The sequence below is a fragment of the Peromyscus maniculatus genome, chromosome 1 (genome assembly GCF_049852395.1).
Source record: "Peromyscus maniculatus bairdii isolate BWxNUB_F1_BW_parent chromosome 1, HU_Pman_BW_mat_3.1, whole genome shotgun sequence".
Taxonomy (NCBI): domain Eukaryota; kingdom Metazoa; phylum Chordata; class Mammalia; order Rodentia; family Cricetidae; genus Peromyscus; species Peromyscus maniculatus.
Window position 1 is genome coordinate 128,221,053 of NC_134852.1, and position 26,723 is coordinate 128,247,775.

General features: G+C 42.0%; 2 protein-coding genes across 6 annotated transcripts in view; both read right to left on the reverse strand.

Annotated features, from left to right (window-relative positions):
* Positions 1–734: 734 nt before the first annotated feature.
* On the reverse strand, positions 735–11,418 carry Arl6ip1 (ARL6 interacting reticulophagy regulator 1). Its single transcript, XM_006985681.4, has 6 exons — positions 10,872–11,418; positions 8,444–8,577; positions 7,723–7,842; positions 3,684–3,801; positions 2,907–2,991; positions 735–2,198 (listed from the first exon to the last, which is right to left on the reverse strand). Exons 1-6 carry the CDS (start codon positions 11,049–11,051, stop codon positions 2,080–2,082), a joined length of 756 nt encoding a protein of 251 aa, XP_006985743.2. The 5' UTR covers positions 11,052–11,418; the 3' UTR covers positions 735–2,079.
* Positions 11,419–13,016: 1,598 nt separating this feature from the next.
* Smg1 (SMG1 nonsense mediated mRNA decay associated PI3K related kinase) overlaps positions 13,017–26,723 on the reverse strand; it is a 104,431-nt gene continuing 90,724 nt past the window's right edge. For all 5 annotated transcript variants that reach the window (XM_006985683.4, XM_042282361.2, XM_076550783.1 and 2 more), the window contains 8 exons: positions 24,214–24,366; positions 23,774–23,953; positions 23,413–23,640; positions 22,441–22,652; positions 22,205–22,311; positions 18,769–18,948; positions 18,581–18,687; positions 13,017–17,361 (listed from right to left, as the gene is read on the reverse strand). In XM_006985683.4, coding sequence (XP_006985745.1) covers positions 17,284–17,361; positions 18,581–18,687; positions 18,769–18,948; positions 22,205–22,311; positions 22,441–22,652; positions 23,413–23,640; positions 23,774–23,953; positions 24,214–24,366 — 1,245 coding nt within the window. In that variant the 3' untranslated portion in view covers positions 13,017–17,283. The remainder of the gene's footprint in view (positions 17,362–18,580; positions 18,688–18,768; positions 18,949–22,204; positions 22,312–22,440; positions 22,653–23,412; positions 23,641–23,773; positions 23,954–24,213; positions 24,367–26,723) is intronic.

Here is a 26,723-nt window from a genome sequence, read left to right on the forward strand (position 1 = left end):
TTGAGATTATAAACTATAACTTCAAAGCCTCAGACAACCACAGGAGCTGTGATGACCTTGGCTTGACACCTCCAGAAAAGGATCCTGAAGTGCTTAAAGATGGAGCCTGTTCCCAATGAGACCCCATGTTATAGCATCCAACTTGAGGTATATATATATAATTTTAATATATATATTTTATTTCTATATATATATATATATATATATATATATATATATATATATATTTGCTTTTTGAGACAGGGTTTCTCTGTATAGTTTTGGTACCTGTTCTGCATCTTGCTCTGTAGACCAGGCTGGCCTTGAACTCAGAGATCCACCTGGCTCTGCCTCAGAGTGCTGGGATTAAAGGCGTGGGCCACCACTGCCTGGTGAAGTATAATTTTAAAAGGCAGACAAAAGTCACCTACTGATTATTATCAACCATTGTGTTGGAAGCAAAAGTACATGCTCTTTTGAGCCTCTTCTGCCCTCTGCTGGTCCCTCCCCTGCTGGTCTTGGGATGGCCTCCTCTTCAGTGTTTCCTTTTCAATCTAGCAGTGCCTGGTGTTCCTTTTAAGAGAACCTCAGAGGGCAGGACTATAAATAACAGGGAGGTCACTTACTAGTCAGAATCAAAAACCCAAACAGCAACAAAAGTGAGACAAAGAGATTCCAGCTTTTTTTTTTTTTTTTTAATTTTCCCCCTTTTACACAAAACAAAGTAGAAGAAATGATTAAAACTGCCAAAGTAGTTAATTGGTAGAACATGTATTATTCACACACAAAAAAAAATTCCAGGTAGGAAGGCAGGCTTATTTACAAGAAAACATGTAAAATTAAGGTGGGTGTCATGAAACATTAAAAAACAAACATGCTACAACAGGTGCCACTGTTTACAGTGCCAGGGAGGTGAAAGGACAGAGGCAGATACACAAGGTTCAGGCTTCACAGCATCAGTGCAATGGATCCACAAACTATGGTACAGCTAGTTCATGGGTTAAGAGTTGTTCCCAAATGTGTCCTATTTTGGCCCTCAGAGGTTCACTCCTGCAGATTTCAACTGCTCTGAAAGTCTACCTACTGAAAGGGCATGTGATCACAGTAAGCTTAAGGAGTTACAAACGCTACACAGAGCAGTCACTGTCAGCAGTCTGCTCTCAGCTGCAACCCTGCAAGGGGAAAGTCCAACACCAGTGTAGACACTGCTTCCAAGTATAAACCTAGAGCCACTGAAATACAGCCAGCATTACGAGGGGGAAAAAAACAAGTATTTTGGGGCTTACCTCTAAAGGCTTTTTTCTGGTCTTAAAAATTAATACATGTTCTAGTTTTTTACTGAGTGAACAAAGGAGACTTTTATATCCCTGGCTGGCCTTGGAGTAAAGTCATAGACATTTTAAGTCAGCTGAAAATCTGGAACAAAGAGCGTGCTAAAATACCCAAATACAATCTTCTGGAAGTTTGTTGTTCAAGAGCTGTTAAAACTTGATGCAGTGCAAAGGGAATGAGAGGTCAGTCTAAGCTGACAGATTCCTCATGTGAAAAAAAAAGAGGCAATGCTTCCAAAAAGTGCTACATTTCCTACAAGAGAGGAACTCAGACACTAGGGTGTGGAATTTTATCCTATTCCATGGGCATTCTCCCACAGTGGAAAATCAGGAATGAATCTTAAGTGGTCTCTTCATCAAAAGTGGTAAACCTGGTCTCTGTACTCACAAAGATAAGACAGTTTGTTAAGCAGACTGTGGAAGCAGACAGTAGAACCAGCTTCCTGTAAGCCACAGACCACTACCTTGACTATAGCTTAAAGCAAACATCAACAATTATCCAAAGTCACAGTTCACTGTACAAAAGAGTAAAGGTCACCACTTTAGTATTTTAAAGGAAGTTGTCAAAAATAAAAACTCAATAAAGCAAGTTATGACGGGAATGCACCCAGCTACAGCTGGCACTGGACACAGCACAAAGCCTGGCCTGTGGGAATCTCTATCAACAAGGGCAGAGTGAGGGAAGCAAAGAGCCACTGTTAACGTTAGCATCCAGACAGCACTGGACAACTGTTCCCAGGGCAGGCAGGCGCGCTCCACGGAAGCCGCATCACTCATTTTTCTTTTCTTTCTGCTTGAGAAGCTTGTTTATCTCCCTTTTAGCCATCCCAATGTACTTCAAAATGATTCCATGTTGATTTAGTCCAGGAAGCAGCAGCACAAAAGTCACTGGAAATAAAGAAATGAAGTTAATTTGACTCACAGTTGAAAGCAGGTAGACTCTGGAGGAAGCAAGATGAAACACACTCTCCCCCCTCAGGATTCAGGCCTGCCAACCCCAGCCAGCACGCTTTCCTGCTGCCTGTGCATTCATGCTCATGCACTGTGCTTTCTATCTGACTACTCTTGTGTCACCTTCCATAAGGCTTCATAAACTCCCTGAAAACAAGGCCAGACATCTTTAAGACTATGTATATACACAAGTGATTTGCCTAAATGCTGGCTATCACATTCCTTGAGACTGGAGTTACAGGCCATTGTGAGCCAGCGTGTGAGTGCTGGAATTGAATCAAACAAGTGATTTTAACCACGGAGCCCTATTTTAAGACCTGACTTGAATCTTTTTGCTCTTGAGAAAGGATCTCGTGTCGCCCAGGCTGGTTTTGAATGTGACATGTAGCACACAGCTGGGGATGACTTTGAACTTCTGCTCCTAGACGAAGGTCTAGGTCCTTAGTGCTGGGATCACAGCTTTGTCTAGTACTGAGTATCCTACCTAGGACTTGATACACACCGGGCAAGCACTCTACCAACCAAGCTATGTCTGCAGACACTTCCACAGGTCCTGAGAGTACTCCTCACTTATCTATTTATTGACTACACCACAGTTGGACTTCCCTGCTGAGACGCAGATGTGATATTTCCTCAGTGACTTACCAATCAGGTAGGTGAGAAGCAGGTTGTGGACTTGTTGTCCCACCCAAGCAACTGCAGCAAGAGAAATGATCATCGTCATGAAGTACTGTTAAGAAAAAGAACAAGAATTTGTCAGCTCTAAGCAGCAGACGACCATGTGCAACTCTGAAGGTTCGCTTCAGCGCTCGACATTGTACACAGGGGACCAAAGTGCAGAGGCTTGTCTCACCACTTCAGAGGACCAAGCCATCATGCTGTACTCCATACACATACAGCTTCACTGGTGCTGTACTCCATACACATACAGCTTTACTGGTGCTGTACTCCATACACATACAGCTTTACTGGTGGGCTTAAATGGTTTTCTTTAAAGGCTATGAAAGTAAGATCATTTTTATTACTTTTCTTTTACAGAATGTAGATATGTTCCCTCTGAGAGTTACTGTCTATACAGATTAATAATGCTTTAAAATATAAACTATGCTACCTTTCCAGTTAGCAATTTCCCACCAAAACCAAAGTTAAGATATGAGAACATGTGTTTTATGTTTGTGTCTTTTAATGGACATACAAGAGGGGGGAAAAAAACCTTATCTCTACTATAATCAAGTTATATGCAAAATGTAAATTTTATCTTTCAATAGTTTAGTCTACCACATATATCATTTATGAATATATGTAGACATCACACCAAAGGGTAGTAAGTACTGAACTTCACTCCTAAAAAGGTTGTCACCAGACTGAAATCACAACTCAGTATTTTGCTTCATATTTCAGTAAGTAAAAATAAAATAATACCATTTTAGGCTTTTCTTCCTTTAGGGAAAAGAGGCGTTTCCACCAGCCCACAGCTCTGCGTCGAGTTTTTACTAGATTACTGCAGATTTCATGAAATCTTTGCTGTTGTTCAGTGGTCCTAGAAAAGAGTTTTCTTTTTGTTATAAGTAAATGGCTATAGTACAGTTTATTTAGTTATTTAATTTTCCTGACAAAGAATCTCACTCTCTGGCTGCCCCTGAACTCATGATCCTTCTGCCTCAGCATTGTAAGGTGCTAGGATTACAGACCTGAGCCACAACGCCAGTTAAAACTCTTGATCATTCTGCTTCTACCTCCCAAGTGCTGAAAACACAGGTGGGTGCCTCCACATGTGGCAAGAATTATCTTCTAAAGAAAGTAGAAACAGACAATGGATAACCATTGATTGCAATTTTTAAAAATTGTGTTACTTTCAGTTTATGTGTGTTAAGTGTTTTGCCTACATGTTTGTCTATACACATATATGCAGTGCCTGGTATCTACAGAGGCCAGAACCTCTTCTGGGTGTTAGATCCCCTAACTGGAGTTATAAACAGTTGTGGGTACTGGCAATCAAAGTCAGGTCTACTAAAGGGGGACAAATGCTCTTAACTTTTGAGACCTTTCCAGCCCCTAAAGTGAGTACATTTTAAGACATCTTTCTAAGAACAGGAACACTTTTTACATAAAGCGTGCCATACACATATTTTTTCTATACATTTATGTGTGAGTCTGCATACATATTGAATGCACAGCATGGTGTAGGTATGGAAATGAGAAGACAACCTATGGGAGTCATTTCTTTCCTTCCACCATGTGGGCCCCAAGTTTCAAACTCAGGTAATCAGGCTTGGTGGCAGGGACCTTTACCAGCTGATCCATCTCACCAGCCCTGTATACATACTTCTAATAGATTAAGGGGCTAGTTCTAACACCATTTTTGATTAACTACAGTAACAGGAATCATGTCATCTATGAGCTGTGTCCATGGTACAAATGTGGTTTTTCTATTTCAGTTTATTTTTCAGGTCCAAGTGTGTCCATCAGTACTCCAAGTAGCTGCATCAAGTATCTGTAGTAGAATAACTTCTATACCAGGTTAGCAAGATGCTCAGAAGATAAAGATGCTTGCTGCCATGCCTGGTGACCTGAGTTCAATCCCCAGAACCCACAAGGAAGGAGAGAAACAAATTCTGGAAAGTTGCCCTCTAACTTCCCACATGTACCAATGTACATGTGCATGTGGGTGGGTGCATGTAGATGGAGACAAATACATACACTAGAGCTCACGAGCTCGCTCGCTTGCTCGCGCGTACACACACATACACTCACCTTACTTTAAAAAATAAAGAGCCCAATCCAAATTCCGCATAAACTCAGTTTGTGACAGAAAATGCAAGCAGAAAACAAAACTGATAGGCCTCTCTAAGAAAGCCATAGTTTTCTCATTTCTAATCTGTTCCTCTGCTATTTTTGTGGCACAGGTCCAGTATAAAAAGGACCAGGGCTGAGGACCATGCTGCCCTCTCTCCTGTAGTGCTAGCCTGGCAAAGTGCAGCAACAGTGAAATTTCTCAGATCATCCAAGCTGCCCATGGTCAAGGCTATGATATGGCTATAGTGTTCCTTCTTTCCCACATCATCCCAGATAATCAAAACTTAAAACTTGCCCCATGGATACTATTACTACAAACTATCTGTTTATCTCTGAAGACTTTACTCCAGGATTATGAGTTAGTGAGTGATCTGCTGTCTGGCTAATGTAATGTCAAGGCTATAAACTTCCCCAAACATAACAAATAGCATTAAACTCCTCATGGCAAGGGAAAAGCAGTTTGAATGACAAATCTTAGCACTGACTCATCATTCTTTAAAGAAACATGCTTATTTAAATCACATAAGCTAACTCCGAAAATTATGTGAATTTGTTCTTACAGATCCAGAAGGTACACAGTAAAGGCTCTCATTTTTACAGATTATATAACTTGCTGTCATTTTGGAAACAAAAAAACTAAGGGTGCAGGCAGAACACTAATCAATTGAAAATGTCAGCTGACAGAGAAAAATCTATTTCAATATCTGGTTCTGTTTATTATGTGTGCTTTTTCCTTCCTCCAGTGAAGAACAGAACTCAGGGTACCATGTGTTCTGGGAAAGCACTCTTAATACTGAGCTCTGAGAAGTTCAACATTCCACTGGAATTTCAAACAGTCAATGTAATCCTTATCCACTTAACTATAATCTTAGGAAGTAATAAGTAACCATTCAGATAATGGTAAAAATGAGATCAACAGCTCCTGTGTATCCAACAGTAGAATCTTATACTCAGAATGCACTTGGTCAACTACGCCTGCACTACTCAGCCTTAAACACAATTATCCCTTTGGTTTGTTTTGCAGAATGTAGGTTGTGACAGATCTATCTGTGTATCCAAGACCACAGTTTGTTATGTATATGTAGCCCACAATGGGCGTAATATCACAACATGTCATCTAGAGTACTGAGATTAGAGGTGTGCACCAACCCATACAGCTTAAAAGTCCAATGTCTAGGGGTTTTTTTTGTTTGTTTGTTTGGTTGGTTTTTCAAGACAGAGTTTCTCTGTGTAGCTTTGGTACCTTTCCTGGAACTCACTCTGTAGCCCTGGCTGGCCGGAAGTCACAGAGATCCGGCTGCCCCTGCCCCCGAGTCCTGGGGTTAAAAGTGTGCACCAGTGAAAGGCAAGAACTGACACCTGGGTGTCCTTCAAACGACTTTTAAGTTGCCACAATGACCTAATACTGTTGTGTTTGAGGAAAGTTTGTGACCTGACAGTGTAAGGCATTTAACAAGAGAACCAGCCACTGACCTTGACATGAGCTTGTCCTTGTGTACACACTCACAAACGAGGACTCACACACAATCAAAGAGACACATTTCAACAAGCTGGGTTCAAGGTCTAGTAAGGGAGCTGGCTTAGTAGGCAAAGGGACATGATGCAGAGCCAGTTCAATCCCCAAGATCCACATTGTTGTGAGAGAACAAACGCTGGGAAGTTGCCCACTGACCACCACATGCATGTTATGGCACATGCACCCCACCCCAAAATAAACGTAATTTAAAAAATAGAAGAAGAGTTCTGTAATTCTTATTTAAAACATTACCTTTTAAAAATACCCTTACCTGCTGGCAGTGGTGCATGCCTTTAATTCCAGTACTCAGGAGGCAGAGGCAGGCAGATCTCTGGGAGTTTGAGGCCAGCCTGGTCTACAAAGCTAGTTTCAGGACAGGCAGAGCTAAACAAAGAAATCCTGTCTAGCCGGGTAGTGATGGCACATGCCTTTAATCCTAGCACTTGGGAGGCAGAGTCAGGTGGATCTCTGTGAGTTCAAGGTGAGCCTGGTCTACAGAGTGAGTTCCAGGGCAGGCTCCAAAGCTACACAGAGAAACTCTGTCTCAGAAAAAAAAAGAAATCCTGTCTCAAAAAACTAAAATAAAAAATAATAACCAGCCGGGCGTTGGTGGCGCATGCCTTTAATCCCAGCACTCGGGAGGCAGAGCCAGGCGGATCTCTGTGAGTTTGAGGCCAGCCTGGACTACCAAGTGAGTCCCAGGAAAGGCGCAAAGCTACACAGAGAAACCCTGTCTCGAAAAACCAAAAAAAAAAAAAAAAAAAAAAAACTAGTTTAAAAAATAATAACCTTTACTTTAAGAGGGCAGTGGTAGTGCAACCCTTTAATTCCAGTACTCAGGTGGCAGAGGCAGGTGAATCTCTGAGTTTGAGGGCAGCCTGGTTCAAAAAACCCTATGATGAAAAACCATAAAAAAAAAAAAAAAAAATTTAAGTGTAAGAAGTAAAACTGAATAAACATCAATAAACAACAACAAAAATCAAGTTTTGACCAAAGTGAAATAGAGATATAAGTGCTGAAAATTCTTGACTCTTGAATTCAGCTAAGAAATTCTTCACATAAGAGAAATGACTAACTCCCAGCAGGTATCTGATGGTTATAAAACAGTCTTCATTTAATCACAGTACACTATCATACATAGCCACCTACCATTTATTAGAGCCAAAAATCCTTGGTGCTAGAATGGGAACAAGGTAGTCAGCCAGGCACAAAAACATAACAAAACAGGAAACACCGGACAGCACAGATGGATCAAGATAATAGATAATCCTGTTAAAAACAAAGAAAATTAACCAAAGTTAGAAAACCACTGGTCATTGTTCCTAACCAAAGGTCTTTACTCCCTAGCCCACAGCTTCTCAAGGATGGAGCTGTTTGCTTTCTAACTTCCTTACAAGTAGTTTTCTAGAGGCATTACGGCATGATGTTGTCACAGCTATAGTAGTTCATGTAAACAGCAACAGTCAAAAACTCTGGGGTCCAGCTGGCAGTAGGGGTGCATATCCCAGCCCTCACTCCGGGGGCAGAAGCAGGCGGATCTCTGTAGTTCAAGGCCAGCCTGGTCTACAGAGTGAGATCCAGGACAGGCACCAAAACTACACAGAGAAACCCTGTCTCAAAAAACCAAAAACTCTGGGGTCCTCAATATTTATTAGAAAAGACTATAAAGGGAAGGTGTTCAAACACAAAAGTGAGTGTGCAGGATTTACTCAACTGTATCAGGTTACAACCTTACATAAGGACTACAAATTCTAGAAACTGGGTAAGCTGCTTGTAAGAAAGGCATTCCTTTTGGATTATGTATTACAAAAGCTTCCCTAAGCAAAGGCTATGGCCATCTGAGCACTAAGCAATCGAATCCTTCACTTACAGGAACAGCAGGGAAACCACACCCAGGATGGCAGGTGGAAACCAGGCTCTTTCCCACCGAAGGACTTTGTCGGCCATCAGCATCACTTCTCCCCATCCTTGCAGCTGCTCTTCTAGACTCGCAGTCTCCGCAGCCTACATAACCAACAATTAAGAGTGTTACTTTAGCCTGGTGGTGGTGGTGGTGGTGGTGGTGGCGGCAGCACCACACCTTTAATCCCAGCACTTGGGAAGCAGAGCAAGGCTTGTGAGTTCAAGGCCAGCCTGGTCTACAGAGAGAGATCCAGGACAGGTACCAAACTACATGGAGAAACCCTGTCTCAAAAAACCAACAATAAAAGAAAACAAAGAGTGTTACTTTACCAATCTCAACACTTTGGTGGCTCAGAGAGAGTAAAAACCTTCTAAGCCATCAAAACTGTTATCTTAAACAAGCTGAGTCATGAAAAACTGCAATTTTGGCACCAAACATGAAAATCCATGGGTAGAAGAAAGCCTAGCCCTTAATGGTCGCGTTAGCACTGGGCTATATGTCCATGATGCAACATAATACTCCCAAGGTTTCACAATGTGGGGATAAATATTTCAATATTAATGCAAGTGAGCTTAATATGGTTAACTAATATCCCCAAATTCACTTACAGAGTAATGAAGCAGTGCTCACAATATTACTAAATTGTTGGCTACTCTATGTTTGCTCATTTCAGGTGGTTGGCATTGATCTGTTGATTGGTCATTTTATTGATTTAAGCCCTTCTAAAAATCCATCAGGAAAACAGTCAGTACACACAATCTCTAAAATAGCTCTTTGTATAATGGAATTACTTCGATGTTGGCAGTGACTGTGGAATTAAAGAAAAGTACTCTAAATTATGGGAGGCACTTAAAGTCTTCCATAATGGTTCCTTATCATTGATGATGGAATTTTGGCTAAATTTCAAATTTCTCTGCATACTTGACAACTAGTCAAAAGCACACCTTTAGGATGAGCTATTGTGGCCTAAAGCCTTCAGGGACTTTGGTAAAGGAAGGAAATTAGAACAAGAAGGTCTCTCTGTAGGAAAGCAGTTGCTCAGTCTGTGGAGGGCCCTGGATTCAATGCCCAGGAACCACATACACACAAAACCCACAAGATCCTATAAGCTTTTCACAAAGGAATATGCAGATGATAGAGAACAGTCTGGACTAATTTTAATAAAGTTGAAATCTATGTCACAGTACTTCTGACTCTGTATTACATGCTTAATACTGATATCACCCCAAACTAGAAATCCTAAACATTTTACATGCTATACTTCAATGAATGTTCCTCAAAACTGGAAAGGGTATTTTTAAGATGAGGAAACTGAGACAAAAAGAGGTTAATATCTTTAAATCCAAGACATATACTGTTCTCCTTAAAATGATAATTGCTTTGATAGAAACAGTTGTTTGTGGGCCCTATCCCGTGACAATTTCCTTTTGCACCAATTAATCCTCTTACTGGATTATTAGCTGGTGTGTGTGTTGTGGAGGGGTAGTTTAAGGGTACAGGGTAAGCATCTCTATTGGACTGTTTGCTGGTATGTGTGGGGTGTAGGGGGAATTTAAGGTACAGGGCAAACATCTCTCAACACCAATGCAAAGTGAAAAAAAAATCTTGCACAATCCTGTAGTGACTACTGTCCTGTAGACACTTAACTTGCCGGCATTTAGACTGTTAGAAGTGCAAAAGCAGAAGTTAAAAGTTGGTTGCTCTTTTCATTTCTGATATGGCCTGTCTTTCCCTGGGAAATGACAACAGAGAAAATGAAAACAAAAACTGTAAAGAAGCAAATGTGTCCTCCTAACACCAACCACCTCATGCAGTTCCCTCAAATCCGTGTTGATCATTTTAAAATTGCGCCCAGTCCTGTGAGCCCCTTCTCCAGTACCCAGACCACTGCCAGGACCTCCGACGGTCCTTTCCGCTGAACCCGATTTCAGCTTCCTGTGGTGAACTCGCAGCCAGCTACAACAAATTCTGTGTCAGCGATAACTAATTCTCTGTAGCAGCCCTTTGACCCTCCCTCCACCCTTGCCTAAGTTTTAAAGGGAAAAGAACCACGCATACAATCTACCCAACATGAGATTAAAATCAAAGAGGGCGGAACAGAACAGGTTAGGTCTCCGGCCTGAGCCCCAAGCGCTAGACAAGGCCCCTAGCGGCCGAGCGCCCCAACCTGCCACCCAGGTTCCTTCTTGCCACGGCCCTCCTTCTCACACTTCCTCACGCGCGGTCTTTGCCTCTTCGTGCACGCTCCCCGGAGGACGTTGGGGATCGGCAGTAGGGACCGCCACCGTGGAGATGGGCAGGGAGCCGCAGGATCAGGCCTGGCAGCCCCCTGGAGTCACCGAGGCCCGGAGGCCCAACCGGAAGCGCCGGGGACAAGCCGACGACCGCGACTCACCAGCAGGTTGCTGCTGCGGTTATCCCCCTCCGCCATCGTTCGGGACGCGCACGTCTCAACGAGCAGAAAACACTCCTCACCGACACCCGCACGGCGACCGGAGCGCGAGGGAACGCCCCGCAGGCTGCTTATATAGGCTGGCTGCCTTTCCCGACAGCCCTCGCGAAACTCGCTCCTCATTGGGTAGATGGCACTCCGGCTTCTGGGAAGCCAGGCCAACCGGCAGCCAGCGCATGACTTGAAATCCAGGTCAAAGGAGAGGGAAGCTGGGCGGAGCCGAAGGACTCCGACCAATCAGAGTACAAGGGTGTGGCCCGCTGGGGGCGGAGCGGAAGGAAGCGGTTCAACCGCCGCCTCTAGTCGCTCGCCCAGCTGGATCTCCGGGCCTCTGCTTGGAGGAGTGGAGGATGCGCAGTGCTGTGCCAGCGGAGGTTAGAAGGGCAGAGGACGCTTTAGGCTCCTGTGGCACCTGCTAAGATTTGTGACTGGAAGGCTGGCGGCCCCCGCGTGAGAACTGCTGCTGCCATCGCGCCAGCAGTAACAGGTCCTATGAGAACACGGAAGATGTACCGACTCTTAAAGGGCTTCTTTTGCAGCCTGTCTTTGGGGAATCGTTTGTGGCGCGCTTCACTTAATTGATAGAACTATGCGCACTTCAGGTAGCTAGGGGAGCGCTTCAGATGGAGATATGGCTAGGTGGATGAGTAATTCAAATGATGGAGCGCTTCAGACTGATACAGATTAATGGGTGTCGGGGGGAAGCCCTATTAAATATTGGCCTCAAGTATTTTACATTTAACACATTTCATTCCTTAAGTAGTCACCTGGTTTTTAAAGTCCTGGGAGATTTTTTAAAAAACGTTAAAGACCACACAGTGCTCCTAAGCCTGGCCCTACCTGGAGCATGATGGTCCTATGAAAGAGGCATACAATTTGTCACAGACCTTGTGGAAAATACTTGGATAAGGTACTAACACAACACAGTGCTGGCTAGGAAGCTCAGGCGAAGTGCTACTTCAAGGAAGTGTGAGTGTGCGTGTGTGTGTGTGGTGGGGGGGGTGATATTATGACTCGGTTGATACAGAAACCTTATCTGAGAAGATTTAAAGCCTAGAGAATTCCCTCCTTCACTTCAGTATTGAGAATAGGACCCAAACAGCTGTTACACAGGCTAAACAGTGAGGTGCCCATCTTGCTGGTAGCCCAGGAGCACCCACTTGCATAAGAGAGGCAGGAGTACTAATTGGCTTTAAAACCCATCATTTCTACCTTGGGAACTTGGGTTGTTGCTTCAGAAAGCTTCAGAGTTTGATCCGTGTTCCCAAAGAACAACTCAAGAAAAATGTAAAAGCCAGCTGATGAGGCTGAGGTAAATGGCAGTTTCTCTAGAGCACTTTTGTTAGGGACTGTTCCCAGACCCAGGTCCAAACCCAGCTCTAACCTTCCAAATGGCCCAGGGATTAAAAACCTACTCTTTCTTCCTAACTTCTGTTTTTGCACCACAACGTGAAGTGATTTCTTGAAATGTACCAGATGATGAAGCCCGTACCACAGTCTTCCTCAGAACACTGGGCACAGCAAATGAACTCTGCCAGATACTCTCTTCCTTCAGAGCTTTCACTCCCAATAATGGTCTGCCAGTTTTGTCTTTTAAATATTGCCCAAATTGCCGGGCGGTGGTGGCGCACGCCTTTAATCCCAGCACTCGGGAGGCAGAGGCAGGCGGATCTCTGTGAGTTCGAGGCCAGCCTGGTCTCCAAAGCGAGTTCCAGGAAAGGCGCAAAGCTACAGAGAAACCCTGTCTCGAAAAACAAAAAAAAAAAAAAAAAAATTGTCCAAATTAAGCTTCATACACTGCCTTTTGTTTTTCAAGACAGGGTTTCTCTTTATAGGGCCAGCTAGCCTGGAACTTGCTAGTAGACCAGGCTGGCCTCAAAACTCAGAGATCTACCTTTGCATCCCCTAGATTAAAGGCATTGACTCTAAGAACCTTCCTACTGAAAGAAAATTTTCACTGTTCAAACGCAAGTAAAACAATGTTTTTGAGAATTAAATTTTAATTTGGGGAAAAATAGAAAGCCACAAAACTGTGTACCAAACAAACTTTCTGGGATCCACTTCAATAAATTCAGAATTTACATAGTGTATCTTTTAAGACTTGAACCTTTATTTATTTTTTGAAAAGCAGGTATTTCATACAATCTTTACCATGTTAATGCAAAGTAGGCATGTGTTCTTGTTGTTGTTTTTTTTTCCAAAAGATGCATTATGGACATTTTTAGGAAGCTGGTGTGATTTATTCATCTTTTAATCTTAAATACAAGCACAAAATTATATCCATCAGGAGGCATTACAACTTAAGAAAAAAGCCACTATTTGTACAGTTACTAGGACAAGGAAGACTTGGCTTAACTCAACTTGCTTTTAAATAAGGGTTTAAAAAAAAATCAAACATGAAATGTGATGTCACTGCCACCTGACATTCCAGGCGGAAACATAAGAGACTTCTAAAACTGGCAAATAAAATAAGTAACACAGTAATCTGAAACAGAGCTGAATCAAACATCAGGAAAGGGAAAACAACCACTGTTAATCTGCCTGTTTTGAGGGGGAAAATCTGCTTCAGAACAATATCCAATTCTTTACCATCTTCAAATATCCAGCTGATTGAGTTTTTAACATTAGCACTAGACTCACCCAGTGAGCCCCAATTCTCAAAGGTTCTCTCCCTGGTTGCCTTTTTGAACCTAAGCTCAGTTTGCATTTTGTAAATGATGTTATCCAGCCCCCAAAGCAGGCAAAGTACAGGGAACTGCCTTCTCTTGAATCTTAGCAAAGCGCTGATGCTCACTAGTACCTCTTACAAGGAATCTTCTTATCCTACCCAGTGAACTGAAGATGAAGACTTCAGCGACTAGTGCGTTAAATTTTGCCTCCTTGATTTGGAGGGGGAGGGTTCTAAATTACTGGCATTTTATAAATTCAACAAGATAAAAAATAATGTTAGTTTTCGTACTCATCTGAACACATGAGAAACAAAGCTGCTTCAGTGTGCTAGTTGTAAGGGCTAGGATGTATGTAGCTCAGGGGTAGAGCACTTGCCTAGCACGTGCAAGGTTCCATCCCTGCACTGCAGGAACTCCAGCTAACAGAAAGCAGCACAGCACTGACATATGCTGTGTTTGAATAGGAGTCACAGGCTAGTTGTAGGTGTGCTCATTACTAAGAAAAGAATTGGGAGAAAAGAAGAACCAGCTCCTTTGATTTTAGTACTGCACAAGTAAGCCCCCAAGTAACTACAAAAAAGTGGAGGGAAATAGGCCAGGAAGACTCTGATTTAAAGTACTGCCTATAATACCCCAGATTAAAAAGGACCTAAGACTGCACATCAACTCTAGTATTTGGCTGTACTTGCATTGCCCTGCTTGGCTTTTATTAAATGGCTCTTTCCTTAAATTTCACACATCGGAACAACCACAATTAAACAAAAACAATGTAGATAACACCAAACATTGGACAATATTAAGAAAACTACTAACTAAGCGTAGGTAACAGAGGCAAGTGTTAAGAGCAAAGTGAAGGGAGTTTTTCCTTTGTATTACAAATTCTCACCCTGAACTTGGGGTTTGAACTCTGAATAAGTGATCTAAGAAAGTAGATCAAGATCACCACCAGTGTCAAAAGAAGTCATCTAGCCAAATGCGTGATCAGCTCCTGACCAGAAACAGAAACTACAAGACACTTTGGTAAAGGAAGAAACAGTTTCCTAAGTACCAGGTTTCCACAGCTTGGTAGAGAAATCAACTGAAAACAGACTCTAGCTAATTAAAGACAACAAAACACAATACATTTCAATTCTCAAGGGTACTCTGAATTAGAAGAGGTTGTTGTATGGTTGTCCTGTACCCCCTGAATCTTAGAGTGGAGAGGAGGAAGTAGGGAGTAGAGGGGTAAGGAGAGGAAGGGTTGGGGAGAAAGAGAAAATATCCCTGGTTTTCCACAGGTATTTTGTCATCCAAAAAATGTATGACTTCAAAACTATAGCACTCTACATGATTTCTTAAGACATTCCCCCAATAGCCCTATTTTTTCCACTTGAGGATTCTTACAAAAGCTCAACCTGGCAAGGCTATTTGCACAGGAAGCCAAACCACACAGATAAGGGTTTTGTCTGGAGTGCAGTGAGCAAGCAGCAAGCTTTGAAGTACTTGGTTGCTCTTATCTGCTCTATAACCAAGACCTACTCTTCTCTCAGGGACCAGCTTAAAATAGAAAGGATGGGTAATTCATCAGAGGCACATTTTTTTTTTGGTTGTTTTTTTAAGCTGTCATATTTTTGCTTGGATTAAGGTGCCAGGTACTTATGCCGGAAATTCATGGGAAATAAAATTCACCTATTACCAAAACAGAAGCCATTTTTGACCAGTATCACCACCTACAGGGACAAATAAATATGAGCTGGTTTATCATTATGATAAAAGCTCTTCCTGACATGAAGAATGGCTAAAAATGACAAATCTTGAGAGAGCAAAAGTTACCAAGTACAGTTGCCCTCAATGCCTCTAGGGAAGAAAGCAGCATGCAAAATACAGTATGGCATCAATATTCCAGCTAGGCTGTTTTGTGAAAATAAGGCTCAAAAATCAATGAATAAAATCAAATGCAATGTGCTAAGTTCCTTAACTTGTCATTGGACACATGGAAATTCAAACAGCCTCTTCCAATACTCATAATTAAGAAAGTGCTGACACTGGGATCCATCCTGTGAGGATTAGAATTAAACTCGTAGCAATCAGAGAAGAGCCCAGAGGCACATGGAGTATTTCCATAGGACCTTTCAGGCTTGTGCGTAGAGGCTGGCAAATGTAAGTGGCCACTGCACTAGTTGCTAAAATGCTGGGTAAACAGACTCAAAATACTGTGTGCTATTCTGTGTTGATACGTGATTTTTAGCTCTATTCTAGTCTGGACTTCTATCGAGGATCAGCAGCGAGTACTGAAAATGCTAAATGATGCCTTGATCATGACTCACTACACTAGTCACTCAACAGTAAGCTATAAAATGATGCAGAAAGTAAATAGAACCCCTCACAGACCACCAGCTGAACTTAAAGGTGCTGGTGGGCATCACTTCGTATGCCCCCAAATGCCAGGTAAACTAAAGCACTTTTAATTTACACCTTAAAACGTAAGAGAAAATTACACTTTGTAAATTAAAAGTATCAAATGAGAAAACTGAATTAAAAAACATTTCACTCTACCTCCACCAGAACATCACTTTATTGTGAACCTGTCATCAACAATGCAAACTCCAATAGGTTCTCTATCCTGGTTGTTTAAAAGGTAAAAGATTACATCAGATCAGCTACTTTCTATGAAAGAAACTACAGCAATCACAGAAGAGGGAAATTTTGAATGACCTCCAAAAAATGCACACTGTAAGCAAAGGGGAGTGCACATGAAATCAATGTCTGTTAGACTCATAACGTTTGGATGCACAGTGACAATTCTGGAAACTGTACATGATAAGAGTCACAGATATGACTGAAATAACCAGAGTTACACCTTGTATGTGATGATCGGACCTTTAAACAATCCTTGAATTTTCCATGTTTTCACTGGATTTGGAGAAGCTCCTGTTTCTGTCTCCAAATGGTAACGGCGTGGAGACGAAGTTTATGAAGTGTAAGGATTGAAATAAAAGTGAGTCTGACAGCTGGCTAATCTACCAGAGTGGGTCAAGGGGTCAAGGGGGAGCTGGGGAACAGGTAAACGATTGGGAGGAGTGGGATCCATTAGGTGCTTTTCCCTTCATTTCAGAAGTCAGTTCTTCCAATGTAGTGTCTGTTACACTGCTCTCCTTTTTTTTCAGTCCATTTCTGAAATTCATACAGCATAGCCTTTTGGTACTTACTGGTCAACCCAACCAGTACTGTTGCCAAGCAACAAGTGTTTCTCCAGAATCTGAATGCATCAACTCTTCCGTGGCTGTGAGTTCTTCGCGGCCCCAGTTTTCTCTGTTTCTGAGCGGGGTTTGTTTTCCTGGATTGTACACACAGGGTCAGGTGGAATGGAGTTCCAAGTCACTCTGTGCTCCGCAGCATCCCGATTTCTTTCTCAGCTAACCTCCTGACACATTTGCAGCTGTTCTGTGGCAGAAAGACAATCTCCGTGTGCAGGCAGTGAGCTTGCTTTCTTCACCTTTGACCCTGGCCATGGTGTTGGGCGTATCCCTGAGTGCAGCTGTCCTGCAGGATTCACTTCCTAGTACACCGAGATTTCCTAGGTTTCCTCAGAGTAAGCCCCCAGTTGCATCACCACCGACTGTGATGTGGCTTTGGATGCCTGAGGCTGAGTTGATTCTGGTGGATGTCTGACCTCGCTTAACCAGACTCATCTACTGTGATGCCATTCACACCCAGGCTGTCCAACCTTCATACAGCTGAGCCAAGTTATCTAGATTAGTTGCTTCCTTAATGACATAGTCAACCTGTGAACATAGGTAGAACAAAATTGGAAACCACTGAGAACTTGCAAGGTCACAGTTTATATACAAATTGCATGAGTTGTCTCTAGAGTACGTTCTAGTCAACCCAATCACCAAAGGAAGATTTGGTTAAAATCTGGTAAAAAAGAGGTGATGCACTCTATGACCACAGAGGATACACAGGCTGAGTATCTTAGCAAAGTCAGAACCCTTAGAAACATAGGGATCATAGGAGCCTACCCATCCCCCCACCATTATTTGCTCTCAGGATTATGCCATGAAATGCCATGCTTAGAACAAAACAATGATGAAAGTGTATGCAAGAATAGTTAGTCTTGGTAAAACGTATGGCATTCCTACAACTTTTCTCTAACTTTGGACATTTTTAATAACAGCTGGGAGTTGAATAACTCAGTGGTAAAGTACTTGCCTAGCACCTATCAGGACCTATGCTCAATCCCCAGCACCTGGAGGAGTGGGGGTGCACTATACAGACACACACAACTAATATCAGGGAAAAACTTTGGACAAAGACACATAGGTATTCAGAGAACTAGTCTACACTTCCAAAAAACTGTCGTCCTCCCTTCATCTGAAACTTTCAGAATCTTTTTTTTTTTTTCCGAGACAGGTTTTCTCTGTGTAGCTTTGCACCTTTCCTGAAACTCACTCTGTAGCCCAGGCTGGCCTCAAACTCACAGAGATCCACCTGCCTCTGCCTCCTGAGTGCTGGGATTAAAGCTGTGTGCCACCACCGCCTGGCCAACTTTCAGAATCTTTAAAGTGAGAATTAACTTGAGTGTGGTGAATAATTCGAGCTTAAATTTCTATGAAAGATGCTGCCTGAAAGGAAAGTCCTAAGTAGTGAAGAGTAAAGTTGTGAGCATTTGACAATCCCAGAGCTATGTTACTAATAACCTTCTGACTCCTGAATGTAGGTTTAGGGGCTTTCTTTTTTTGTTGCTGAGCGAGAGAGAATGAGCTCATCAGAAGACAAATGGAGGTCAGAGAACAACTTGAGTGAGTTGTCTTTCTTTATTCCACCATGTGAAACCAAGGATTGAACTTAGGTTGTCAAGCTTTTGTGGCTAGTGACCTTACCCACTGAGTCATACTGCTAGACTAAGAGCCTTAATTCTTAATGAAATAAGAAAATGGGTAAACGAGATCCTTCAACCTACCAGCAGTATTAAAACATAGCTTAAGCTTAAAAAATAGTCACCTGCTCAGCAACTGACATCCTCCTGTTTGGATCAACGTCTCGGCCCTCTAGCTTGGCTTTCACTCTCTTCCACACACTCACTGCATAGGAGTTTCTCTCTTGCACAGCTATAAAGCAATGACACATGTTAGTCAAACCAACCTTTGTGTATTATAGAATTATAAGGCATTCATACTCTAACTGATTACCTTTCCCTGTTTTAGGATCTCTGACAGCCTTTTTTGGACTACAAGCAATGCTCTTGCCAGTTCCTGGGATGGTGCTTGGTGGAGTATCTGCTGATGTAGCCAGATTTTTCTGAATCAGCTTTTTAGCATTCTGAGACATGACATCAGGCTGAGTCTTCTGGCCAGTATTGCTCCGGACCGCTACAGAGAAAGAATTAGTGGCTCTATTTATATGCAAACAAACAGAAATGGGGTGGGGGGGGTGGGGTGGGAGCACATACACAGGGATGGCTGGTAGCAAGTACTCCACAGTACTCAATCTTTAAAATGAACTTGATTTTATAATGGTAAAAATCCTTATCCCTAGACATAACAATGTTCCTAAAAACACAACCTCAACAGTGAGGTTCTCAATATATGAAGCTGTACAACATAACCATCTTCACTATGCAATGATAAACAGTGGCAGGCAATACCTCAATCAGGCATAAAGCCAGAGTGCACTTGTAATTCCAGTGCAAGGGAGGCTAGGACAAGTGGATCCCTAGGGCTCACTGGCCAGCTAATCCGTGAGCCCAGGTAAGGTGCCAGTGAGAGGCCTTGTCTTAAAAAACAAGGTAAAAAACACACTGGCTAATCTTGCAGAGGACCCAGGCTCAATTCCCAACACCCAAATGGAAGCTCACACTGTCTATAACTCTAGTTCCAGAGGATCCAATACATTCATTCCTCCCTGGGCACTGTAGACAAACACTCAAAAATAAAATCTTTAAAAAACCAAGGTGGATGGCACCCAATGTACACACACGTACGTGTGTACACACACACACACACACACACACACACACACACACACACACACACACACCAATCACCCACAAAAAGTATTCCGTAATGATTGGGACTGGAAAACACAGCTCAGCAGTTTAGAGTTGTTGCTGTTCTTATAGGGGTTCTGTTTCAACTCACAACATCCGCATGGTAGCTTACAACCATTGGTAAACAGAGCTCCAGGATATCTGACTGACACTCTCTTCTGACCTCTGAAGACACAAGGCACCTATATGGTGCACAATGCAGGCAAAACATTCATACATTAAATTCAAAAACCTTAAGGTAGAAAAAAGCTTCCTCATCACCCTCCTAAACCACTCTTCCCAGCCAATCTCAATTCCTCTGCAACTCTCTGCCAACTACAGAATGTCTCTCTAACAGGGACACCATAGTCACTACACATAACTGGGACCCATATCAGTGCATCACTCAACCTCATCAGTCAAACTTCTTGCAGTAGACAATTAACACAGAGACCCACAACTGGACAACATCGGAGAGCAAGAAACTTTATAGCATTCAACCCTAAATGGATTCAAGGATCTATGCAGAAGAGGAGACAGAAAGATTTTAAAAGCCAGAGGTGGTGGATGACTCCAAGGAAAGTGTCTTCCAGACACAACAGGGCTGATACAACAGAATTCTCAGACTGTTTGCTGCATTTGGTTTTGTGTGTGTTTATTTTGTTTTGTTTGTGTTTTCAAGATAGGTTTCTCCATGTAGCCCTGGCTGTCCTGGAATTCTGTAGATCAGTCTGGCCTTGAACTCACAGAGATCTGCCTACCCCTGCCTCCTGAGTGTTGGACTTAAAAGCATGTGCCACCATGACCACCTGGCTTGATTTTGTTTTTTAATATGAAATTGGGTGGGATGGGAGGGAGGAATTCTGGGAGGAGTTAGGACAGGAGGAAGACCATGGCCAAAATATACTGGAGAAGAAGCAGCAGCAGCAGCAAGAGCACTAGAAAGAAAAGATTAAGATGGTGGCCACACCTTGAATCCAGCTCCCAGGAGGCAGGGGCAGGCGAATCTCTGTGTTCTAGGCCAACCAGGGCTTAGCAGTGAGATGCTGTCTTTTAAAAATAATAAATATTTTAAGTATTGGGCTGAAGAGATGACTGAGGGGTTAAGGGCACTGATTGCTCTTCCAGAGGATGTAGGATCAATTCCCAGTACCCACCTGACAACTCACAACTGTCTCTACAGTTCCAGACCTGTCAGCCTCACATAGGCATACATGCAGGCAAAACACCAATTCACATGACAGATAAACAGATAAGATAGATAGACAGACAGACAGATCTCAGCATAGCTTGATATACTTTTTGGTCATTAACTTTACATCAAGCAATTACCAATTTAACATCAACTAGGAAAACACAACAAAAAAAATTCACAAAATGATCTATGTGTGAATATATTAGTATTATTTAAAAAAAAATAAAAAGCCCTACAGATATGCACAGTAGTGTTCATGGCTTAATTTGAAATGAAAGATTCCGAACAAAATTCTCTATTGTTATTCTAATATTCTAAAGGTCCCAACAAGAAAAAAAATTAAATCATAAAATTAAAAGTCTGAAGCCAGACATGTAGTAGATGTCTTCAATGTCAGCCACTCGGAAGGCAAAGGCAGAGGGATCTCTGAGTTCAAGGCCAGCCTGACCTACATAGCAAGTTCCAGGACAGCCACAAATCAAACAAACAAGTGAGTAAGTAAGTAAATAAGTAAATAGAAACGAGGAAGTCTGAGATCATTTAAGCCCCAGACTTGCAAGCCTCCTGCTTTGGCCTCCCAAGTACTGGGATTATAGCTGTGCATTACCCAGTTATTCTTTATAAGAGAAATTAACCCATTCATTTTAAATACAGAACAATATTAAATCCTATTAAATTAGATGATTGTTTTCTTTTTCAGTTTGGTTCATTTGTAAAGATTTTATTTTATTTTTATCTCTGTGTGTGTGTGTGCGCGCGCACACGCGCGTGCACACACACACCCACACACCTAATGAGGGCAGAGTGGGCATCAGAGTCCTTGGAGCTGGAGTTACAGGAAATTTTGAGTTAGGAACTGAACTCTTGTCTTCTTCGAGAGCAGCAAGCACTCTTAACCATCTTTCTGGTCCTTTGTTTTGTTTTGTTTTGTTTTGTTTTTTGAGACAGTTTTAATATTAGGCCAGGCTAGCCTTAAATTCACAATCCTCTTGCCTCACCCTCCCCAGTACAGGTACTAGAAGTATGCATCATAAGATAAACTTTTTTTTTTTTTTTTGAGACAGGGCTGCTCTGTATTGCCCTGGCTGTCCTTGAAGTCAGAGATCCCTGCCTCTGCCTCTAGAGTGCTGGGATTAGGCACGCGCCACCACTGCCTGGCTAAGTTAAACCTTTAAACCACCACCGCCTAGCTAAAATAAACTTTTAAGGAATATTTCAATACAGGTATTTCTGCTATCTTGTTAAGTTCTTTTAATGATAATTACTGAGGTTGGTATCTGACAGCATTAAAGAAAACCCCTTTAAAAGGTAGTGATTATAAACACAATAGACCTTCACCCAGAACTAAGCACCTAAACCTGTATGTATAAACTGTCAACACATCAAGATGCGGCCTCTTTCATACCTGCAGCAAAGGATGGCTGGTAAGTAGCAGATGATGTTGGACTTGAACATTCGTTTGCTGCGTCGGTGACTAAGGGTGATGCAAAACTCACTAAATTATTATAGATACTGAAATACAAAATTTATGAAATGTTTATTTATGGAATGTTTTTATCAGATAACTACTTATAAATACACGAGCAAAACTTCTCATGCTTTGCTTCTATGTTATGCGAGTTGGCCAGAAAGCACTCTTACCTCTGGCTTTGTGTCTTCAGTTCTTTCAAAGTGGGAGTGATTTCCTGCAGCATTTCAACATGTTCTTGACTTCGAACCTGACCCATGGCCTGGACTAACGTGAACAAAACTGTCTGAATGTTGTCTTGCCATGATTTATACTCAGCCAGGAATTGTCTGACACTGCTCTCATAGGGGATATCTTCAGCATCTGCTAGAGCAGCCTCTTCGTCCTGCCACCAATGCACAATCCATTAGTAACAGACTTGTTTGTTCCAGCAATTCCTCTCAAGACAGTCACCTTGTGATCAAGAGGTAATAAATGACCTAAATATCACTGTCTTTGATCTGCTTGTTACATGTTAGTTTCTTTTTACAGGATCTTTGTTTCCAGCACCAAATAAAAAGAAATATCAAAATGACTGCTCCCACTATTTTGTAATGATGAAGTAATTTAGCCTCTTCTGGGAATGTATTTCCTTATTAACCACACTGAGTAGAGTACTGGAGGGAAGAGACAGTAGTTCATTCACTTTGGAGAAAAGCTCTATTTGTCTAGAGACACAAGTGGAGAATAAGAGACTAAAAACCGAAATAGCTGTTCCACTGGGCACTAAGTTAATCCATTTAAGCCTCAGATTCTCCCTGTACAAAAATCATAATGCCTCCTTTAAAAAAAAATGGTTGGCCGGGTGGTGCTGGCACACGCCTTTAATCCTAGCACTTGGGTGGCGGAGGCAGGCAGATGTTTGTTGAGTTCAAGGCCAGCCTGAGCTATCAAGTGAGTTTCAGGAAAGGTGCAAAGCTACACAGAGAAACCCTGTCTCAAAAAAACAAAAAGAAAAGTTGATGAAAACACATTCTGACCTAATTACAAACGAGTTGCAAGATGTAAATTGAGAAGTTATTTTTCTTTACAAAGTGTCACATCTTTCCACAAAGCAACCTATATAATGTCTTGAGACAGGAAACTATACTAATGGGGTGCATTACCTTAGCCATGGCTTTCAGGAGATGTTTGACATCTCCAAGCTGCCGGTTGTGACCTGTAAGCACAGTCTTTACGCTGTCCACCAGGCTCTGAATGGTCTCACAAACAGTTTCTATCTGTTGCTCCTTCTCTGTCTGAACAGCCCTCTGGGTGGACATATCCTGGGTCAACTGTTTGTGTGCTGACAGAAGCCACTCAGAACTGCCAATGGGATGTTCAAGAGTCGTGTCCTAAATAGAATTAACATTAATTCAATTGTAACAACTTGTTATATTATTTAGTCTTCAATAACCGTAAATTTAATTTGGGTTACTGGCCTTACTATTTTTAACACTTTCAGTTAGTTACTCCCACAGGACTCACCACTCTCTGTAATAAACGAAGCTCCAACTCAGAGACTGAACTGTTGAACTGTGATGCAAATGAACACATCTGCTGGCATCGTTTGATTAGTTCAAATAAGGCAGCATCCAGGCTTAAGGCTTCTGCAGTTCTTGTTCGTAGACTTTCAAAATGAATGATGTTGCTGCAGAGAAAAGTGACCTGTAAAGAGAGAACCCACAAATGGTGGGGAAGGAGATTGATGATGTGAAAAACAGCAATACCTACTCATTTTAGAATCTGAATGAGAACTGGTCCTAAGAACATAAGACCCTTTGTGAAAACACACCAAATATTTACAAAGACTGTAAGTAGTGCACGTCAGTATTCCTAGATCTGACATAGCCAAAAGCACCTAAAGACAAAATGCAAATGCTTTCATAATCTGCAAACAGCATCATGGGGGGTGCAGGATGCAGTACCTGGTTTGCTCTCTGGCTTTCTTTGAGAACAAGATTTCTTCTTTCAGCTATTGTTGCTTCAAAATCTTGCAGTACTGGTGCCAGTGCAGGGTTGGCACCACCTGCCCACTTCAGCCGCTGCTCAATGCTTGCTTCAAGGGCTGCTAGTTTTTCCTGTAAAAGCCAGCAGAATCCCTGAGCCTTACCACACTCTCCACTCCCTGTTAAACATTTTATGATCAGACAGAGTCAGAAGAAGCATAGGTGGGCCTGCTTAATTTATAAAATATCTCAAACATCTTTGTTTTGGAGTTCATCTTAATTTTTTAAATTTATTTTTATTTTATGTGCATTGGTGTTTTGTCTGCATGTTTGTCTGTCTGTGTGAATGTCAGATCTTGGAGTTACAGACAGTTGTGAGCTGCCATGTGGATGCTGGGAATTGAAACCAGGTCCTCTGGAAGAGCAGTCGGTGCTCTCAATCCCTGAGCCATCTCTCTAGCCTGTTCATCTCGATTTTATTTGAATATTTAAGTGCCAAAGATGCCTAGGGAAGAAAAGATTGATTTTTAATTTACTTTCTTTCTTTTTTTTTTTAAAGATTTATTTATTTATTATGTATACAGTGTTCTGTCTGCACATATCCCTGCCGGCCAGAAGAGGGCACCAGATCTCCTATCAGATAGTTGTGAGCCACCATGTGGTTGCTGGGAATTGAACTCAGGACCTTTGAAAGAACAGCCAGTGCTCTTAACCTCTGAGCCATCTCTCCAGCTCTAATTTACTTTCTTAAAATCTATACCACTTTCATGTTCTTTTGGTTTTGTTTTGGCTTTTACTTTTTTAAAAAATATATTTTATTTTATTCTTATGTGCATTTGTGTTTTTGCCATGGGTGTGGGGGTCCCCTGAAACTGGAGTTACAGACAGGTGTGAGCTGCCATGTGGGTGCTGGGAACTGAACTCTGGAAGATCCAGCACTCTTAACGCCTGAGCCATCTCTCCAGCCCTGTTTTGTGGTTTTTTTTTTGTTTTTTTTTTTTTTTCAGTGTTTGTGATTGTCATTTTTTTTAAAAGCAGTTTTTTAAAACATTAAACACAAACTCAGCATAATGGTGGCACACCTGTAATTCCAGCACTGGGAATGCCAACGGCTAGTTCCAGGATAGCCTGAGATACAAGGTAAAAACCTGTCTCCTCTATGCCAAAATGAGGGGGGGTGGGGTGGGGGGTGGAGGAAGAGGAAGATCCAAACATTGCTGGAGATGTATGAAGCTGAGAGATCAGTAGCCCAGCAAGCAAGAGACCCTATGTTCAATTCTTACCACAAATAAATAAGTTTAAAAATTAAGGGGGGGGGGGGGGATGGTTAGGGACATAGCTCAATTGGCAGACTGCTGGCCAACTTCAAAGAACTAAGATCAAAAAAGTTTCACTTCAAAATTTTAAAATACAGCCAGTGCTGGCACACACCTCTAATCCCAGTACTTAGCGAGGCAAAGGCCATCGGGTTCAAGTTCAAGGCCAGCCTGGTCTACATAGAAAGTTCCAGGACAGCCAGGGTTACACAGAGATATCCTGTCTCAAAAAAAAAAAAAAAAACAAGCAAGCCAGGCAGTGGTGGTGCACACCTTTAATCCCAGCAGTCAGGAGGCAGAGCCATGAGGATCTCTGCACGTTCGAGGCCAGCCTGGTCTACAGAGTGAGATCCAGGATAGGCACCAAAACTACACAGAGAAACCCTGTCTCAAACAAAACAAAACAAAATTTCAAGTACTATATTAGTATTGAATTTCATATTATACTCTTAAATTATATAATCAGAAAAGAATGTCACTAAGTATTACCTGAGTTATGTAGGATACACACACACATGCATCTTCAAGACCAGTTTTGTTTTTAAAAAAATTAACTAAATATTTAGCTTTCAACATAAAGCTGGAAGTATACAACCAATAACAATCATTTAGAAACATGTTCTGCTGCCTTGAACATATTGAATCCTTTATCTATAGGACAGAAGTACAAAGGAACCAAGCTTCATAGTAAACCAGGTGAAACCATTACTCTAAGAATCCTTGGTCACCAGGGTTGGTGGTGGCGCACAGCTTTAATCCCAGCACTCGGGAAGCAGAGCCAGGTGGATCTCTTTGAGTTTGAGGCCAGCCTGGTCCACAGAGCTACAGAGTGAGTTCCAGGACAGGCACCAAAACGACACAGAGAAACCCTGTCTCGAAAAACCAAAAAAAAAAAAAAACACAAGTCCTTGGTCTTGGAGAGTTAGACTAAAATAGAAAGGGAAAAAAATTATTTGTTTGTTTTCTTAAGAAATAAAGAAGATATGGTGGTGTTATAAGGGTAGGAGGTAGAGGTATGAGGGAGGGAAAACTGTGATCAGAATATATTCTATGGACAGCTCTTCATTTTTAATAAAAACAAAATTTAAAAAATTAAAGTGGAAGTGAAAATGGATTGAACTATACTTCTTTGGCATAGAAGCCAAAGACAGGCACAAATATAATGTCACTAGT

Excerpts from the sequence above, each read along its gene's own strand:
- Arl6ip1 (XM_006985681.4), bottom strand. The coding sequence starts at position 11,051 with ATGAGGAGCGAGTTTCGCGAGGGCTGTCGGGAAAGGCAGCCAGCCTAT. Across the intron at positions 2,992-3,683 it reads AGGAAGAAAAGCCTAAAATG|TACTTCATGACGATGATCAT; the intron begins GTATTATTTTAT and ends TTTTCTTAACAG. Across the intron at positions 2,199-2,906 it reads GCTTCTCACCTACCTGATTG|TGACTTTTGTGCTGCTGCTT; the intron begins GTAAGTCACTGA and ends CTTTATTTCCAG.